Raw genomic sequence first — 18401 nt, forward strand, 5'->3', positions numbered from 1 at the left:
CAAATTATTTATACTTAGCTACTTAGTCTGTTTGCTCTTGGTAATGGTAAAGTAACATAATCAATTATGATAATGTGAGGATATCACAGATTACAGATCACTACTCTCTTTAAAATTTGAATGACTTTTTTTCTTGATTGATAAACCAACTATAATATATATTTCAACCTCCCGAAATCATCTTTTCTATATGATTGCCATGCCATTCCTGTGATTACAAAGGGAAGCATGCTGGTGAATTAAAAGTAGGTAAAAATTATTTCACTTGCTGATGTTGGCTTTTTAGCTTAAAAAATAGCACAGAGCCATAAAGATCTATATTTATAGAATATAAAAATATAAACGATAGCACTCAACAGAAATGACAGACACAAAAAGGAGTTTGTTGATTTTTAATCCGAAGTTACACTACCTGTCTGTAAACCTAATAGCTTAACATAATGCAATCATTTCCAGTTTGAGAACTTGTAGTTTAGACTGATTACAAGGGAAAGCTTAGGACCTGTCTGTAAAAAATAGGTTGACATAACGCAATGGACCTACCTTCTGTTGAACGGGGTGTAATCTCCATGTAGAAATAAGAATAGTAAGAGTAAGATCTAATGAGCTCCACATGCATCTCTGATGACTGAATAAGCCTTCTTGACCCATCATGATAATAACCACCGGAGAAGTTGATTTCTGTGTCATTCCTGGGGACAAGCCCAGAGCCAATGCGAAGTATGCCACCATATGGTATATAAATATTATAAATGTACACAAAGAAGGCGAGACTGGGTGCACTGCTTGGAGAATCGATTTTGAATAACCATAACCTATTAGTATTGTATCCATAGTATGGGTCATAGAATGACAAGTAGAAGGTTTCTCCAACACTGATCAGGTATTCTGAAAGTTAAACAATAAAATATGAACAATTCAATACGGCATCTCAGGCTTCTGGTAATTGCCCTATGTATTTCTAGATCTTATTTTATTGCACATGACCATGTAACTATTCAGGAAGGAACATTTAAACTTTTCTTATATTGCCAATCCAAATTAAGAAGCCCATTCAAAATTCAGAACCTTGAATTTCTTACCTGATAGAAATTTCTTCCTCAACAGAGAATCACTTTATTGGCAGATATGCTAAAGCTGGGGTAATAATATGCAGTGCTTATAAACATTTGTATAAAGCAGTACATGACTAATGCACATGACAATTATTGTTGCATAGCATTTTATATATCATGAGACAGCACAGAAATGTTGTGTCACAAGTTGTTTTGAACGTGACCCGTTGCCTATGGGAACCGGGTGGGCCATGTACAAAGTCTATGGGGATTTCATTATTCTCATGGAGAATGGGTTGAGGAGGAGGGGGGAAATAACTCACCACACCCGTTTTCATCAGCTCCATCTCTACAATGATCAACACCATCACACCGAGAAGGAGAATTGAAAAATTTGCCATCAGAACAAACAAAGAGGTCTGTAAATGGTAATTGAGCAAAGATACAACAAAGCAATATATCAATAGTGAAAAATAGTACACTTATAATTCTGGGGTGAATATGTATCACTTGAAATCTTCACATCGGAATAAAACTTGAACATTAACATGTTCTCTTTCAAATAATAACACCAAATATATATTGTTCCTAAAGAAGTATATAAAAACAAGTGGAACGCCTCTGGCAGTCTCGCCTGCAAAGCAGCAATGCTGACTTTGAAAACAGCTATTGAATAATTATTCACAAAAGGAAACATTCATATGCTAATAGAATATTTATCCATTGACCCAAATTGACCTTTGACTATGATCATGTGATCTAAGATGTGTGCAAAACAATCATTTATACTTGATTACCCTAATTTCTATGTTTTATGAACTAGATCCATAACTATCAAAGTTATGATGCAAATTCAACAAATACCCCCAACATGGCCAAAGTTCATTGACCCTAAATGACCTTTGACCTTGATCCTGTGACCTGAAACTAGCACACAATATTTAATAATACTTCATTACCCTTATGTGCAAGTTTCATGAACTAGGGCCATATACTTTCTAAGTTATAATGACATTTCAAAAACTTAACCTTAGATTAAGATTTCGATATTGATTCCCCCAACATGGTCTAAGTTCATTGACCCTAAATTACCTTTGACCTTGGTCATGTGACCTGACACTCTGGCAGGATGTTCAGTAATACTTGATTACCCTTATGTCCAAGTTTCATGAACTACCTCCATATACTTTCTAAGTTATGATGTTATTTCAAAAACTTAACCTTAGGTTAAGATTTGACGTTGATGCCGCCGCCGTCGGAAAAGCGGACGCCTATAATCTCGCTTTACATTATACTGTGGTACAGATTTTCAGGACATGAAAGTGATAATCTTGAAACCCATAATTGGCCTGGATTTATATTACACAAGTTTAAAACCATTTATAAAGATTTATGAAAATGTTAATCATATCTATCAAATAAGCTGTTACTTGAAAAAAAATAACAGTAAGTTTTCTTATTTATTTATTTCAGCTTTCTTTTACCAGGGTAGCCCCTTCAATTATGTAAACTGATTTACAAGAGAGCCCAAATGTGTCTTATAACACATTTAACACACTGTGCATTCACACTCTATAAGCGATGTTGTGTCTCGCCCACTTGTGATAGTAACCAGAAATATTGTGATTTGCAAGGGCATGCAACAGAATTGTATCAAAAGTTCATTGTAAAACAACTGAGATGGAATAACATTTGTTATAAGAGTCTCGCACATAAACTTTAATGTTGACCTCAAAATGAACTTTGACCTTACCATGTGACCTCTGAACACAATAACATGCAGGTCTCCTATAAGTACAGCTACAACCCAAAATTAGTTCAAAAGTGACTTACAGTTGCCGAGTTATGTCATAACAATGACCTCAAAATGACCTTTGAAATTACCATGTGACCTCTGACTGCGCCATAATATGCAGGTCTCCTCAGTATATCTACAACCCAAGTTTGGTTGAAAAGTGACTTATGGTTGCAGAGTTATAAGTCATAAGAGAGTCTTGCATGTCAACTTTAACGTTAACCTGAAAATGACCTTTGACCTTACCATGTGACCTCCAACTGCAGCATGACATGCAGGTCCCCTCAGTACATAAAACCCAAGTTTGGGTTAAAAGTGACTTTCGGTTGCGGAGTTGTAGGTTAGAGAGTCTTGCATGTAAACTTTAATGTTGACCTGAAAATGACCTTTGACCTTACCATGTAACCTCCAACTGCAGCATTACATGCAGGTTCCCTAAGTACATCTACCATCTAAGTTTGGTTGAAAAGTGACTTACGGTTGCGGATTTATGTGTTATAAGAAATTCTTGCACGTAAACTCTAACATTGACCTGTAAATGACCTCTGACCTTATTATGTGACCTCCAACTGCAGCATTACATGCAGGTCCCATAAATACATCTACCAAGTTTTTTTGAAAAGTGACTACTGGTTGCGGAGTTATTTGTCATAATGTTTGTGACGGACGGACGACATTTGGATCCCTTAGTCTCGCCTTCACCCTGGTGGGCAAGACAGAAATGATAATATACTATCATCGTTATAATCAACCCCACTTCAGTGAGGTCTAGACTCTTACCAGATGTATTAATGCTCTGAATGAGCACACCAAACACCCTTTCTGTGAGGTAATCATAGTAATCATAGGGGTCCGCATCACTTGACGAAGAAATCAGCCTTATCCACATTGATGAGGATGCAATGACATAACTCCCTTTGACACTATAGTTATAGTGATTAAAGCTGAACGTTGGTGGTGTGTTGAAAAATGGATCAGCACCAGGACCAAAACTAAGGATGTCTCCGTACCCAAGTGAGATGTTCTGGGGTACGATTCGGAATCCAGATGCATTGGTTTGGAGGACGTATGTGAAGAACAATGAATCCTCAAAGTTTTCTGGGTAGGCTGGAGACGTTACTGTTATGTTCTCTTCCTCTTGCAGGTACTGAACTTGACTGGGTTCTATGAAAAAAGTATTGTAAATCTATGACATGAGCATTGAAAAATATATTCAAGAAGCATTGTAAAATAAATTTTTATTTATTAAAGAAAAGATGATTTCAGTGTTGCTTAAATTTCCTACTTTGGAATCGTCCTTTTCATAAGGTTCATAAGGTAGTATTTATTGTCCAAATAAATAAATAAGTGGAAATTTGCATTTTTCATGGTATTGAACATAAATAACATAGCATGGAGAATGAACATATTTACAGAAAAATCAAACAATCACATATAGACAATTATGATATACACGTGCGTAGCATTTGACACAATGTTGACATTAAAATTAAGATTGAAATGGAAATTGGAACTGAAAGTAAGATATCGGATATTGAAATGAAATTGACATTAGAATTAAAATAAAAATCCGTAATACAAATCTTCACAGCATTGTCCACTTGTAATTGTTATTGTTATCAGTATTTACATATTATTTTTAATTTTCAATATTGTTGTTGTTTTAAAGAATTAACATATTTATTCGTATAATTATCTTTCTCATTTAGGACTTTATATTGACTATTCAAGCCGTTAATTATATAAAAGAACTTGTACTTTATTGTTCAGTGTATGTATATACCATTACCCCCATGACTACCGTTTACCTACTTTGAACATCGTCTGCACCAACTACCCGACAAGGTAAATTTACATTATTAGGCATATCATCATTTTTACATAATCCTTTCCTCATTCAGCATCTGGATTGAGCTTGGCACGAATGAGTTTAAGAACCTATTTGTTCGACAACGTGCTGACCGTAGTCTATTACCAGACCTCATCCATTCGTAATTTACATTCAATGGGTGATCATTATTGTGTATTATTTCTTTTGCCTTTTTAAGTATTCTGTTTCGACATACATCAATGAGGTTTAAGTTGTGTCCTGTTATTTTTTCTGCTTGTCTGACCATTCTACTGAGTATATTCAGATCTTTCTTGTGACCTGTCTGTAAAAAATAGGTTGACATAACCAAACCACACAATCAAATATGATGATGCTTTCAATGAGTGATCTATAGAATAAACCATTATGGTGCGGTCAACATGGAATGACTTCAATTTTCTTATGAAATACATCCGTTGCATTGCCTTCTTGTGAATTGAATTGCACTGATCTCCCCACTTTAAACCATTGTCAATAATGATGGTACCTAGGTATTTAAACTTATGAACTATTTCAATTTCCTCTTCATTGATTCTAACATGACAATCACTTGGTTCTACTTGTTTATTATTTCTAAAGTCAAATATCATTTCTTTTGTTTTTGTTGCATTAAGATCTAAGAAATTGTCATTACACCAGTCGGTAAACCAATTTACACAGTTTAGATACTCAAGTTCACATTCCTTAATTAGACCAACTATAACTGTGTCATCGGCGTATTTGAGGATGGAGACATTTTGGGAAAGGTAACGACAGTCATTGGTATATAGAACAGATAGGATTGCAGAGATCACACAGCCCTGAGGTGAACCTATATTCGTTACTATGGGATCGCTCAAAGCATCTTGGACGCGGACGCGCTGGATTCTATTCCGAAGAAAGTCAGGTAGCCACAAAATTAGGGACGGTTTCACATCCAGACATTTTTCATCTGTGTGCTTGCAGAGAAGAAGTGTCAAATAAAGGACCGCATCTTGAACGGACTTCTTCGGCTGATAGGCGTACTGATGGGGGTCAACCAGGTGCTTTATGGGTTGGAGAATATACTTCAGTATAATTCGTTCTAGGCACTTCATCGCTATTGAAGTCAATGCTACCGGACGATAGTCGTTGTGTTCAGAGGGGCTGGGCTTTTTTACTACAGGGATAACAATAGAGGACTTCCAGCAAAGGAAGCCAAACTTTCTCACGAGAGAAGGACGGTATGCGGTATGTAAGAAATTCTTACCTCCAATCTACAGGCCCGCCTAGGGGGTAGAATGGAGAGAGTTACCGCTGAAAGAGCCGTCGCCGTAAGTGAAACTTGACGTAGAGGGCAAATTGGGGAGTACCTGCATATTATTGGGGGATACCCATGCAGGTGAACTCGCCGACGGCTCCCCGGGGTGCGGGTTGGCGGGAGAAATCTCAATCCGCTCAATACCCGACACCGGCAATTAGACCAACAAAAAACAGCAAAGCGGCTTCAGCGTCCAACCAGCGATTTCGGGAGCTTGCCGACTTACTGGGTGAGACCCATACGTCAGCAGCACCTATACATATCGAGAATTCACCCATGTGGGTGAAAGGGCCGGCAATTTCATAAAAAAGAGCCGGCGGTTGGTGCGAGGCTGCTGATAAAGCTCAGCCATCGCGTAGCGGCGGTCTTATAATGACGGAGAACACGAGGGTAAGAACCCGTAATGCTCGGGGACGTATAGATGCAACCTGTACGGATGCAACGTCCAGCCGTCGGTCACCAAGAGCTTGCCGACATGTTGATGCTTGAAAGCCGTATGTCGGAAGCACCTGCATAGAAACGGGGGTCACCGTGTAGGTGAATAGCGTTTCAATAAATGCCCGGCGTGAGAGGGCAGGTGACTGCTTTAACCGCACAGTGCTTAGCACGGCGGCTGAAGCTGATATGAAGCGTGGGGGAATTACCCGCACTGCTCGTGGGTGTGTGAAGCAACATGAGAGTTGCGACGCCTGACCCACAATTATCGGGAGTCTGGTGACATAATGGGGGGCTACGCCCGTATGTCGATAACACCTGTGTATTAGCGGGGATTTCCCTTGCAGGTGCGTGAGCCGGCGAATCATGATATTGCCGGTGACTCTCCGAGGTGTGAGATGGCGAATGTCTGCTTGACCTGCCCGGTGCTCGACACGGCGGTTTTAGCTGACAGGGAGCATGAGGATAAAGATCCGTGATACTCGAGGGCGTTCTGTTGTAACATGAAGTTACGACGCCTGGCCATCGGCACAAGAATCAGAAAGAAAGGTCTGCTCGCAAAGCGGGATTAGCGACCTAGAATTTCTTCTTCTTCCTCTTCTGTGCGGCCCCCGCCGGGGGGGGGGGGGGGGGGGAAGAGGGCACAAGAGACGGGGAGGGGGACGTGATATCTCGCATGAGAAAAGTCACCCAAATCTGATCAAGCCGTTCAAGCACATGAACGCAATTTCATTGTTCCACCTTTAAGGGCGCTTGGACGCGATTCCACGGTTCCACCCTGATCAGTTAATCGTGAGATTGACGGGGTCGAGCTCACGTGTCTCTAGCGACTAGGGGCTGGTAGCCCTTTGCTAATGCTCCCTGACAGAGACTGACAAAGCATCGAGCCTAGTCTGTGCCGGGAAAAAAACTCCCACGCTCTTAACCCGGACTTGTCGGACCCGATAGCCGGTGGGTCAGGCAGCCCTGGAATGGTGAGGTTTTCTATACTAGTACAACACTCCCCAAATAGGTTCAGGTCCCGTCGAGGGAGCCTTGGCTATCACCTTTCAGGCACGTGGACGCCGCGCCACGGTTCCACCCTAAAACGCTCGGACACGTGGGCGCGGTTCCACCCTCTTGGGCACGTGGACGCGACTCCAAGGTTCCACCCTTCTTTTTCCAGGGCACGTGGACGCAAACCACGGTTCCACCCTATATAAAGCCCTATGCAAAGGGTCTCACTCTCTTGCCCTCATACTCACCGCCGCTGATCACAGGGACAATACCATGTCTGGTTCTCTCCCAGCGGCAGGTTGGAGTCATCAAGAGATGAGTCGAAAAGCTCATCTACCTGGTAAGTTCTTAACCTGAAAGAACAAGTAGGGGCGAAAACAGAGAGGGGGTGGAGGGGTGGCTGGGCAAGAAAGGTGACAAAACAAGATCCCTTCCAGAAATTATTAATACTAAAATTAATAAGTCAGGTAATTAACAGGACCACCTTCTCAACATGAGTTATGAGAACAAAGTTAAGAAGCTCAAGTGAGAAAAAAAAACCAAAGTTTTGTTTTGTTTTTTTTAAAATTAATTACACGAGCGGGCAGGGATCGACATGACGTTAATTAATTAAAAACAGAAAACGTCTAAGTCCAAGACGAAGAGCAGGATCAGCTAAGAAAAAAAAACACAAGGATTTTTTTTTTTTGGTTCTTTTTGACAAAGGTCGAAAAAGAAAACAAGTAATAGGCGGCAAAAAAGACGCCCCAAGCTGATCTGAAAGGAAGAAGTAAGGGCTTACTTCCTTTAAACTGGAAGCCGAAAACTAATTAGCGAAAACAAAGACGCTATTAAAAAAAGAACAGGAGGGCTTCCCAAAAATTTAAGAAAAAAGTCAAAAAAAAAAATTCAATACAAAATAATTATTAAAATTAATTAATAATTAAACAATTAACCAAAAGGTTAATTAAACAATTGATCAATTAATCAATTAATTAAGAACAAAAGATTGATTGAAACATAAGAGAACAATCAACCGACTCAAAACAAGAACAACAACAAGTTGAAAACAAGTTTGAGAACAAACAAAGGGCGACGCTCCTACCTGTCCAGCATAGCCTAAGCTGTGGAGAGGGAATAAAAATCAATTCAATTCAAGACGAGGCGAAGGAGCAAGTCAAGAATTAAAAGAATCATAAGGAATTATAAAGAAAGGTTAAGCGTTGCATTAATGCCCGCGGCACGCAGTAGAGCGTGGAGCTATGGGAAAGGGAAGCAGAGCAACCCGTCTGTGAGCAAAACGAAACTGACGGTTCGGAACTCACACAATTTAATTAAAGAAAACGTGAATAAATAACACGAAAGCTCCACGCAGAGTAGATATAAATGAAATCAATCAGAAGCCGAAGGGCAAAGGATTGAAAGAGGTAGTAAAAATATAGATAAATATGTCAACAACGGACACTTTAAAAGGGGCAAAGTGGGAGTGTACTTAGCTATACGTCTGATCACGGCGGCAGGCAAAAGTAAAAGAGGGAATGGACGCCTATTTGCGTGATGATCTTGGGATAGTGCGTGCGTAGGGAGATGCTGCGCGCGTGCAGGAAAAACTGTGTACTTTTATTCGGCGTGCAAGTTAATCGAAATGAACTAGCAAATCAAATGAGTATATCCCAGTTATTGATAGTAAATAAATGAACTTGGGGAAATTCTCTGGGCAAGTAGAATGGGCGAAGTGACACACATAGCATTTCCAGATTTTCTTTGCATGTAGAATTTTTAATCGTAAAGTTCGTACACCATCTATCATTTACATAAAGACATATCCCACCTCCGCGTCTTTTCTTGGTTTGTTGAAATGAACGATCCAATCTCGCTACATTAAAACCATCTATTCGTATACAATCGTCATCAATGTCAGGGTTTAGCCATGTCTCTGTAAAACACATTATACTCGAATTCTGAAAATCTTTAATGTACCTTGTTAGGGCTTGAATCTCATCGACTTTATTGTACAGTGAACGGACGTTGCTCATGGGGGTCTGTTTCCCCTTTTCCGAATTCTGTTGCAGATCCCTCCGTGTTTCCCTCTCTGCTTTTGCCGCATTACGAAAATACCCCGTTTGAGGTTTCACCGCACTTGGGATCGCAAACTGCGGTATTAGACCCCATTTTTCGTTTGAAACTCTCATTTCTCATTTGAACATTTCCAAGCCCCGATAAACCCATCTTGGCCAGGTAATCCCCGTTGTCTCAATTTCACCTCCACAGGCCAGTAAAGCCAAGGACGAAATGATAAACAACAGCTGTGCTATTACGTAAGACTTCTCTGCCTGTAGAAGGAACTTCGGAATGAAATTATTGTCTTCGATATTTAATCACGTTTTCAAAGGCATATTGTATTCAGACATCCAATATTAGTCCTTTTTCAATTTCGAACGAAGAAAATCGACCTCGAAATAAGGAAAATAAGCGAATAAAAATTAGGGTATGGTTTGCATGCAGGGACTGCCCGCAGCGCTGCGATGCATTCCATAGTTTCTGTCCATCCAGCAAGAAAATATGGGATGCATGCCGTTCACTCGCGCATTGATAAAACAGCCAGACAGAAAGAAAGAAGGAAAGAAAGAAAGAAAGAAAGAAAGAAAGAAAGAAAGAAAGAAAGAAAGGAAGGAAGGAAGAAAGAAAGGAAGAAAGAAGAAAAAAGTTGCACTTCACTGCGTGTATACACGGAACTCCATAGCAGGCTCTTATACACACGTTGCAATCCGTCGTGTGTGGCCCCCTGCTGTGTGTGCTGGACTGTCGTGTTATCTTTGGACCGAGGTCAAGAAACAGGTGTTTTGATACTTAGGGCTTATAGTGCTTGGAGAAGAGAATTGGTGAAAAAGAAACGGGGGTATAGTCTTCTCAAACGGGGGTTTTTCGTCATGCGAGGTATGCCATTATCATCCTCACGGGTCGGTGTCCATTCTGGGAGATTCAATGGGCTAGTCTTGGATGTTGTGTAGTCGGCTAGGTAATACAAATATTCTCGCGAATACTTGATAGTAGTAGTTTCTCCAGGTGATGCATTTACATGACTATTTTGTGGTAAAACGATTACGAATAGTAACACAAAACATACCCGTAGTACAGCGCCCTCTCCGTAGTACAGCGCCCTCTTTAATTGCGATTGGTACCGAATATTTGTCAAATATTCATACTATCTAGCTCCTTAGAAATTACTGGAAAAATCTTTAGCAAAGTCCTATTATAACATAATTTCATGACACTTACCACAGGTGCTGTGAGTTTCATCATCATAAGATGCACAAAAATATTTGCCATCGCACAGCTCGTCACTTGGGGCAACCAGGGGGAAATGTGAACATATCAATGAATCTGAAACAAATTGAAAATAGTTAAATAGTTAAAATAGTTAAACTTGAGTTAAACTGGGAGAGGAGTACATGTAGTAACACTGAAAAAGTTACAACGGTTGTAAAATGTTTATTGGTGTTAATAAGTAAACATGAAATTATGACCAAAAATTGTTAATCTAATATTCTGTACTTAAATATACCATAATGCAGGTATCCTTGGCGAAAATACTTCTTCAGTGGGTATACATTACTTACTTAAATATTGTTATTTTTATTTAATTAATAATGAAATCTATAACTCACCTCCTGTTAGAACAGCAGATATTTCAACCACAGCAAAACTATAATGATCTCCAAAGAAATTCCCATGGCTTGGATGTAGGACTGCAAACTGTGTCCCAATTTCAAAGGAGGACATGTTGATAGTAAATGTGATGTTTGGTTGATCAAAACTGCTTGGATATGATGCGTTGCTGTATGGAACAAGGCCAGGGGTGACTGTAAACCGAGGTAAAACTTGTGATGAATTGGTCACGTCAAACTTCAAGTGATATCCAGGGTAGGTGCGTACATCAAGATAAGGTACTTTGTTTCCATGAATAACTATGCTGTTTGGTGGCGAGTCTGGTTCAATGACTAGAGTAGAATCTTTGTTAAAGAAGACATTGAGAAATTCATAACTCTGGGCCTACATTCTCTTCCTGAACAAAAATTTATCCAAATCGTACATATATAATTCGTAAATTATACAAATAGTATGAAGTATAATTAGAATTCTATTAGTAATAATGAAGTATAAGTCGAGGAGGATAGTATTTCCCAGGTGTTAGGCAGTGAAATTCACACAATGCAATTCAAAGCAATCAAAATTCCACACAGGGCCAGTTCTGTATAAAAGGCCCTTACCAATGAATAGGAACCATCTTTTCAAAGACGGCTAAGGTCATACAAAACAAAAAGATCTTGTATGTAAACAACTAAAAACAGGATTGCTTTCCAATCCACTTAAGTAATTTTTCAAGATGTACACACCAAATAATCATTTGGTTCGTATAAATTTGTTGTATGTGTTTTAATAGGGCGCCGTGGTCTAGTGGTTACGACTCTCGTCTTTCAATCAGACGGACGTGGGTTCGAATTCCAGGTATGATGTGTTTTCCTTCTGCAATAAATATACCTACCATGTGCTGCACTCAACCCAGTTGAGGTGAATGGGTACCCGACAGGATCAACTCCTTGATTGCAGTGAGCGCTAAAAGGCAGCTCGTGCTTAAGTCGGGGATAATAATAATAACAATGTGCATCGGAATAGATTATTTCTAGATAGATGGCGCTGTATTCCCACAAAATAAGGTCTGCATCTCAAAATTGACTTCTGTATAATCGGGAGGGAATAAAATTGTTTTGATGCAGGGTGGGATCCTCCTCGACTTATACTTTATTATTACTAATAGAATTCTAATTATACTTCATACTATTTGTATAATTTACGAATTCTATTACGTAACATTCGTATAAGTCTTCAGAGGATAGCATGTTCAAAGCCACATATCAGAAGTCAATTTCAAACAATTTGAAAGTTATCTCCCATAATGATCTCGTAAAGATCATATCTCAACATGGACATACGATGTTGCCACTTGCCAAATTAGAAAGATTTATAACACTTCAGAATGAATTGACATTATGAAAATGTAATGAAGGAACACTGAATCAGCCAATGATTATATATATAATTATTAATCAATTGTATCTCAATGAACAATCCGAGGAAATTAATCATTGAAATATTCCTCATCGATTCATCTTGCAAATTATCTCCAATCAAGTACATATCATACTTCTATATAATCCATTGATATAAATGTGAAATATTTTCAAATAATTTTATATCATTTTAAGGCTTTCAACATCAGCAGTAGAGGCGAAAATGGTCTCACTGGAAGAGCCATATATCATAATCGACGTTAAGATAAGAATAACTAATGTTGGAAGATTCATCGTAGGATGAAAATAATAATATCTTGCTTCAGATATCAAAAGTCAAAATATTTCTCTATGATCAAATCAAAAGGTTAAGTGGTGAAGGAGGTAATTAATTATTGAGGAAACGAGGTACAATTACTGAGGCATCATGGTCAGATGGTGTAAAGTGTAAAAACTGTAATTCAGTTTTTAATCTGAGACAAGGTTACTAGATGTTTTTAGGGGGTTCCAATTGGTGAATACTAGAAAGTACTCTTTGTGCACCTTTAACCTGAGAAGAGTAGTTTAGAAAAAGCAACCAACAAAAATGAATTCATACTTGAAGGGAACAAAGTAGTGATGTTCAAATACTTTCTCATCGTACAAATTTCATGTTTTCAAATTTTGTTCGATCAATAAATTTTATCATTACAATTGATAAAGAGTTCTATTTCTGTCAAACACTGTAACTGAGACAAGGAGCTCAAAAAGGATTTGTAGGCAGTAAATTGCCTTAATTCAATAATCATGATAATACTTGATTATCAGCATAGTGGTGGTCGAGGTCGGGGATGTAGTTTACAGCACAGCTTGCAAAGATACATTGGAGTTTATTCTTCTAATCAAACTTACGTATCAATTTGAATAGTTAATGATATTAGTATTCATTTGTTTGTGAAAAACAAACATGTTTTAAAAATTTATTGTTCTAGGGCATAGGTGCCGTGCAAGAAATCGATTCCTAAACATTTATGTTGGTAGTTGGCAGGTTGGATACCTTACAAAACATGATCGCGACACCTATTACCATGCTAACAATATTAGCAGTGATTGAGATTAATCATAGGTTGTGGAGTATCCGGTTGGAGTATATGCATAGTTGACTGGCAAAATAATAAGTAATAATAAGTAATGAATCTTAATGTTGATAATTGTCAGAAATCAATTTGAGATACGAGTCCAAAATTATGACACTTCGATCTCCAATTTTTGATACATGACATAACATTGTCGTCTGATTGAATAATAAAATGTAAACAATAAAAGAACCAACCAGGTTAGGTCCTAGATGTGCCAAGTCAGGTATTTTAAACTTTCCCCCTGTAAAACAGACCTTTTTTTTTTTTTTTGTATTTCCCTCGTGATCGAGGAGTTAGTAATGAAAAAAATAAATTTCAGCGATACAAAATGTACAAATCAAAGCAGCATCCTCTAGGGATCATAATGGCTTATACAATATTTTTTATATCAGATGACTGATTGTTAACATTCAGTAATAAGTTCTCTTGAGAATCCATGTATTATATAAAGTTACTTCAAATATAGTTAAGTCTTCTTGGTAGCATATTGTATAACTTTTCCCTGGCACAAGGATGATGGTTGATAGACTTGTACAAGATGAGTACAGGGTGGAAGAAATTTCAACTTTGATTAGACTAACAATGGATCTCTGTCCAGTGTTTTTACCAAATACCCAAAGTGTCGGAATGCATGTCTGCATACATTCTGAACTTTTGACAGGTTAAAATGTTACTTAATCCAACTTGTTGTACACTTCGGGAATTTGGAATACTCTAAGTATCAACGGCTTGCGTTGGAAAGGATAATTAGGTGCTTTGTCAAGCTAGAAAATCCAATCTGTTTAAATTGTGTTTCTTCTTTGTTCAATGAATAGATAACAAGAATACATGTACATGTATATAGGTCCATGGTCTGACAAATCTTCAATGTAGGTTGTCAAGGACAACGTGAATGAATGGGAAGGTCTATCAGCAAAAGAATGTTCATGCTTGGGCATGTAGCCTATTTACAAAGTCTAGTGAAAATATACTAGCTACCTCTTTTAATGTAAGAATAATAATGAGCTATTCATTTAAGCGCCTTGCACGGATGAACTACTCATTGGAACAATTTTGCGTGTATTCTCTATTGTCTGGTAAACCTCAGACAAGATTTACATCTTGGCAATTAGAATTTTTCATTTCAACATGAAGTGATCCTTCCAGATCCATAATCATTTAACATGTTTTAATGAAGCATTTTTTATCAGGCTTTTTTCCTTTGAAGAATGTAAAGCTTAATATTACAAGCAAAAAATTGATGATAGTCGAATTTCGCGTCAAAACTTGGCTTTTCCAAGATTAACAGCAAACTATATCAAATGACTGTGAATTGGCCACTAACCAATCGGGTTATGCCAAAATGTAAAATGGCACAGTAGGAAGTCTAAGCATTATCCACGCAAGCTGTGAGATATCTAGCGATAATATCGCTGTTGTGAAGCTCCTGGTACAACTTAACTTGTTTAAAATTTAACACAAGAGCATATCGATCATCGTTTTTATAAGCAGTGAAGAAGATTCCCTGCGTTGTGCAAAATTCCTTTTGTGTACAATGGACTCTAGGTTATAAAGAGAGGCCTGCGCAAGTCCATGTTATAGCGATGTCAGTACTCCAAATCGATACTTTTTAAACATGTTTTAACGAAAGTGGTTCTTGTAAAAGATTCCCTATGAGGGATAATTCAAAATGTAGGCATAACAATTTTTATACATCGATACACATGTTCATAATATATCCGGGAATGTCACCCATTATTATATGGCAAAAGATTCATGCCATTCTATGGCAAAGGAATGGTAGCATCTATAGAGTAAAAAACTCTCCATCTTTGGGATGGTGAAAACAAAATCGACTTTCAGAGCATATTAACTAATAAAAGTTAATCCAATACACAGTTGGCCATGACCATCATTATCGGTGCTCCGGGGTCGTATTTCTTCTGTACACAATCCGATTGGAATATAGGCGTAGCAATTACTAGACAACAAATTGAACAAGGGTTAAATTAAATCCCTTGGTCCAGCACATTTGCTGTTATTGGTTGGTATACTAACCATGCATTAGAGCGATCGAGTATTGTAGAAAATTTGGCAATGCCAAGTAAGAAAAGTTGGAAGCAATTACTCGGATGAATTGAAGTCAAAATAAGGCTGTAATAAGGGTAAGGCTTGCAATCCAAATCAATGACATGGTTCGATGTCATATCAGCATACGGCTTAATTTGATAAACCGAAGAGTTTACAGACTAATTATTGTAATCATTGAAAATGATGTGAAGGTGTGCTGAATCAGCGAATTTCTAGTAGATAAGATAGGGCAGCGCCCTAATGAAGAAACAGTGTAGGGCAGCGCCCTGATGTAGAAAGGTATGGCTCACATACCAAAAATATGGGTGGAGGAGCCCTCCTGCCCAAATCAGCATGACTCGATCGCATGCCTTAAAATATCACAGACTGCCATGATAGCTGCCGCTTTTACTCAACTCCAGGCGGCTTTCCATGCCTCTAGCTCCCCAACGGAGAGCAGGGCTGAAGGAGACCGTAGGCTCACGTCTCCTCAATACTCACCATGAAGATAAAGATGTGTAGTCACTGCCGTCACACTTGAAAAAGATGGTTCCTATTCATTGGTAAGGGCCTTTTATACAGAACTGGCCCTGTGTGGAATTTTGATTGCTTTGAATTGCATTGTGTGAATTTCACTGCCTAACACCTGGGAAATGCTATCCTCTGAAGACTTATACGAATGTTACGTAATAGAATTCCCATTACGTCAAGCCCTCGTTGGAGAGGCGACCGCACTAGCTCAGGGCTTTGCTGCTGTCGTATCGGCCCCGAAATAAGGTAACTATTAAAGAGAAATAAAAATGATTGCATGCGCTGGTGGGCTGCAGAGTTTGATTGAATCACCACACTGCATATGCAATAGAGAAAGAATTAGAGAAAGATAGAAGCCAAAGGAAGGAAGGAAGAAAGAAACAATAACATTTAAAGAAACAAAAATAAACATAAAAGAAAAGAGGAACTGAAAGGAGAAGTAAAACGTAAAAGGATAGGGAGCAAGACAGAAAGAGAGAGGACCCATGATATTTCATTTCCAAGTGCTATCAACCCTGTATCGCCCGATAATCCCTCTTATGTAACATTTCTCCTCCGTAGGCATGCATTCCCGAGGGTTAGACCACAAACAAGAGCTGATGTTACGTAAGAGCAGCTCTGCCTGTAGTAGGCCTTTCGGAATTAAACTATTGCATTCCATATTTAATAAAGTTTTCATAGGCAAATTGTATTTTGAAATGCAATGCGGTACAATGTCATCACAAAGTAAGAATCAATATTGCAAATCCGCGTCCCGGTTTAATGGGAATAATACATATTGAGCCTATGGGATAAAAGCCCTTACATTATCAATCCGCACACATTGTAGATCACTATAGTACGCCATAGATTCTGCCTAACTATAAGGCTCAAACCCACTAACAACACCTGTGCTGAACAGCGCTTTCTGTGCGTTCATTCTGCTCATGGTGTTAGTGGCTTATTTGTTAGTGACTTGTTAGCGCTAACAACACCTTCACTAACAGCGTTTCTGTGCAGTCGCTACTGAAGTACTGCATGCAGTTGAGATTTATGCCACCACCATTACCAGGAACAAAAATATACTATACAACTACTTCTAAAATGTTCAAATATTGACCTCTGTGACCATTGAATTTTAACTTGTAAGCCCAACATCTATCCAGATCATGCTCAATCACATATGCAAACATGAGCTAGTTAAGACTCAAACTGATGCCTCAAATGGCCCTTTGATTTTAATGAAAAAGATATTTTCAGAGATATGACCATTGCGACCTTTGACCTTATGACCATCAATACACTCAAATCATTGTCATTCCAATATGCATACATGATCCAAGATTGATTCTTCAATTATCACAATAACAAGTTTTCCATCATAATTTATCAAATGATCTGTGACCTTTGACCTCATAAAAAAATATGCATATGTGAGCCAAGTTTGAAGTTGAATTCTCAAAAAAATTAGTTATCATAAAAACAAGAAATTTTGGGGTATATAATGACTTCTGTACGTTTTTAAGCTTTGACCTAATAACTCCAAAATTTAATGAGATTCTTGTTACTCCTGTATGTACTTACGGGCCAAGTGTGAAGTTCAATCACCCAAAAGTCCTTTAGTTATCACAAGAATTAGCTATTTTTGGGGTGCACAATGATGTGAACTTTGGCCTAGATAACCCCCCGAACTAATGGAATCATCATTACTACAAGCACTCCTAATTAAAGCATGAAATCAGACAAAACAATTTTTTAGTTATTGAGAGAACAAAATTGGTATGAAGGGACGGACAACCCGAAAATTTATTGCTTCCAGCAACCACCTATGGGGCCCGTTTCATAAAGCTTGTTATAAAAACAAATTTGCAATAACAGTTAAGAGCTGTTGAAATCATTCAATCTGATTGGCTAATGGTAAACTTGTTATAGAAATGGCGTATTTGTTATTATCAGAAGTCTTTATGAAACATGGAAACAAAAATGGAATAGGCCTTCTAGGAAAAATTGATCATGAACTGACTGTGAATTGGATTATTAAACAAAAACGGTGACCAATTAACAGTTAAAACATCACAAATGTGGATATTCTGTAGAATTCATTGATGGAAAGAAAATCAAAATGCAAAAAAATCTTACATCCCTCACAGAAGAGTTAATTATATCAAAGATGCATTGCAGATGCTGTAGATACTTTATATCATATCTGTAATAAAACATTGCAAAGAATTGATTATATTCTT

The 18401-nt window shown here is 38.1% G+C and overlaps 1 protein-coding gene across 1 annotated transcript in view; it reads right to left on the bottom strand.

Moving 5' to 3' along the window:
- LOC129270250 (uncharacterized) overlaps nt 1-18401 on the bottom strand; it is a 117054-nt gene that overhangs the window by 5748 nt on the left and 92905 nt on the right. The window contains exons 38-42 of the mRNA XM_064106038.1: nt 11078-11422; nt 10689-10793; nt 3631-4014; nt 1379-1474; nt 544-888 (exon numbers count right to left, since the gene is read on the bottom strand). Coding sequence (XP_063962108.1) covers nt 544-888; nt 1379-1474; nt 3631-4014; nt 10689-10793; nt 11078-11422 — 1275 coding nt within the window. The remainder of the gene's footprint in view (nt 1-543; nt 889-1378; nt 1475-3630; nt 4015-10688; nt 10794-11077; nt 11423-18401) is intronic.

This window comes from Lytechinus pictus, chromosome 10, assembly GCF_037042905.1.
Source record: "Lytechinus pictus isolate F3 Inbred chromosome 10, Lp3.0, whole genome shotgun sequence".
Taxonomy (NCBI): domain Eukaryota; kingdom Metazoa; phylum Echinodermata; class Echinoidea; order Temnopleuroida; family Toxopneustidae; genus Lytechinus; species Lytechinus pictus.